General features: G+C 40.3%; 1 protein-coding gene across 1 annotated transcript in view; it reads right to left on the bottom strand.

Annotated features, from left to right (window-relative positions):
• The window catches only part of MSH3 (mutS homolog 3), a 280,941-nt gene that overhangs the window by 55,844 nt on the left and 222,329 nt on the right, over positions 1-2,768 (bottom strand). The window contains exon 20 of the mRNA XM_006870606.1: positions 1,274-1,431. Coding sequence (XP_006870668.1) covers positions 1,274-1,431 — 158 coding nt within the window. The remainder of the gene's footprint in view (positions 1-1,273; positions 1,432-2,768) is intronic.

Raw genomic sequence — 2,768 nt, 5'->3', positions numbered from 1 at the left:
CCTCACTTTCTTGAAAGATTTCAATTTTTATTCCATCAATTCATAATGCTTACATGTTCAATATTTTGGTGCTACCTGCCATGTTCCACTGCTACCTGTAAGGTTTTCAGTGTCTAAACATTCAGAAGTAGTCTGCCTCTTCTTCTCTCTAGTCTGTCTTAATCTGGAAACTCAGCTGTAACCTGTCTACCATGGGCGACGCTGCTTGCATTCAAAACACCTGTGGCATTGCTTCTAGCATCACAGCTAGATGCAAGCCATTAAAGTGTGACAAGTTGACAGATAAGTGGTGGTTCTGAACCAGTAGTAGTTAGTAGTCCAGTACTTATCCTAGAATATCCAGGACATTCTAAAAATAAAGGATGTTTTTAAACATGGACTACAAGAGGTAAAAGTAATACATCAAGAACTGATAAATCTGAAGTCGTAAAATACATTAAACTGTGAATTCCTATCAGTGAGCGAGACCAGGATATTTGGCCCACTTTCCTAATAATGTCATAAAATACAGCATTAGTTCCTCACCTACAAAGTGGTGAGGATGGACTAGTTTCCAGACTATGCTCTGCAGAGCCTAGTAGCCAATTCTCCAAGCCTGCCACCTCTGATTCAGGCAAATGTGCTCTGCTTTTCTCTCTCTTTAAATATTGATCTCCCACATACGCCTTTGTTTAATAACTCAATAACTCAATATTACTTGAAAACAACTTGACAAGATGACCATCTAGGCTTCTTCAAGATGAAACTTATCCATGATGAAATGATTTCTTAAAGCTTTTATACTTCAAATATTTTAAGAGCATATCTATTCATATAAATGGTGGTGGTAGTTGTGGGCCACTGAGTCAGTCACGACTTATAGCAAACCTGCATAGGGTTTCCGAGCTATAAATCTTTATGGGAGTAGAAAGCTTCATCTCTATCCTGTGGAGGGGCTGGAAGATTTGAATTGCTAACCTTAAGGTTAGCAGTCTAGCTCATAATCCACTATGCTACCAGGGCTCCATTCGTCGAAATACATATGTTGTTACTGTTATGTGCCGTCGAGTCAGCTCTGAGCCATAGCGACCCTGTATAGGGTTTCCGAGTCTGTAAATCTTTACGGGAGCAGAAAGCCTCATATTCCTCCCTTGGAGCGGCTGGAAGTTTCAAACCGCTGACCTTAAGGTTTGCAGCCCGATTCGTAACCACTATGCTACAAAAAGAAAATTCAAATAACAATGTGGGCTTGATTTATTTTAAGAAATATATTAAAATGAATGAATGTATTTACCTCGTGAAAATGCCATCCACAATTCCAATTGTTGCTTCCTCGGCAGGAACGTAAGAGCCAATCTGAGCCATGATCGTAATCAATGCGACTTGTTTTATGTAGGAGCTCTTTCCACCCATGTTCGGTCCAGTAATTATCATGACTCTCTCTGAGTCCCCCTGGAAAATTAAACAGCCATTTCACATATTGTACCAGAGGGGCTTTATGTACTATCTACAATTTATCTGTAAATGAGAAGGCATTAAGCAAAAGATCGCCTCGTGGCATATTTAAATATGCCCCCAATAAGTATCACAAATGAAAAGAGACTCGCTGCCTTATACCTGAAAATTGCTATTTCAGAAAAGTGACTACTTAGCAGCACACAGCTGTTTCTGGATAAAAAATGAAAGAAGAAGAAGTTACCTGCACTAGATAACTAGTTGTTGTTGTTGTTAAGTGCTGTCGAGTCAGTTCCAACCCATAGCGACCCTATACAGGGTTTCCGAGGGTGTAAATCTTTATGGGAGTAGAAAGCCTCATCTTTCTCCCGCGGAGCAGCTGGTAGTTTCGAACTGCTAACCTTAAGGTTCGCAGCCCGATTCGTAACAACTACACTACCAGAGCTCCTTAGATAACTAGTAGAGCTTTCTTATTAAATTGTCATTAATTTGCTTGAGTGTGTGTATGTGTGTACTTAATATTATTTACCTCCAAAGCCTATCGAGTGCTATTGTCCATCTTGTTGTCATTAGATGCCGCTGAGTTAATTTCGATTCATAGCAACTTCGTATGACAGAACAGAACCGTATTCCATGCAGCGGTCTTTTAGGCTGTAATTTTTACAGAAATAGATTGCCAGGTCTTTCTCCTGTGGAGCTGCTAGGAAGGTTCAAACCACCAACCTTTGAATTAGCAGTAGAGCAACTTAAATGCTGTGTCACCAGGGCTCCTTATCCGCTAACATATATCTAACTTCCCAGGGCCCTATTTTGCATGGCAGCACATGAATTTTTCCAGATACGTGACTGAAAGAGATTGATAATACCCAATTCTAGACATCAGTTTTATTACTATTTAATTAAGGATCTCTGGTAGCCTGGTGGTTATGAATTGGGCTGCGCATCTTAAGGTCAGCAGTTCAAAACTACCAGCTGTTATCTGGGAGAAAGATGAGGCTTTATACTCCCGTAAAAATTTACAGCCTCGGAAACCCTGTACAGGGTCACTATGAGTCGGAACCAACTCCACGGTACATAACAACAACAACAACAATAATTATTCTCTGGCATTTCTCCAGAACAAGAGAATGAGGCAGAAAAGCTAAAGTTCTTGTAACTCTTGTGATGACCGTGATCAACTGTAGTATTTGCCATGAACATACTCCGTCTTAGGTTAATTGTCCAACTACAGTCCCGAGCGAAAGGTGTGAGACAGGGTTGTATTCTTTCACCATACTTGTTCAACCTGTATGCTGAGCAAATAATACGAGAAGCTGGGTTCTATGAAGAAAAAC

The sequence above is a fragment of the Chrysochloris asiatica genome, unplaced genomic scaffold, assembly GCF_000296735.1.
Source record: "Chrysochloris asiatica unplaced genomic scaffold, ChrAsi1.0 scaffold00145, whole genome shotgun sequence".
Taxonomy (NCBI): Eukaryota; Metazoa; Chordata; class Mammalia; order Afrosoricida; family Chrysochloridae; genus Chrysochloris; species Chrysochloris asiatica.
This window is presented reverse-complemented; position numbering and strand designations above follow the sequence as displayed.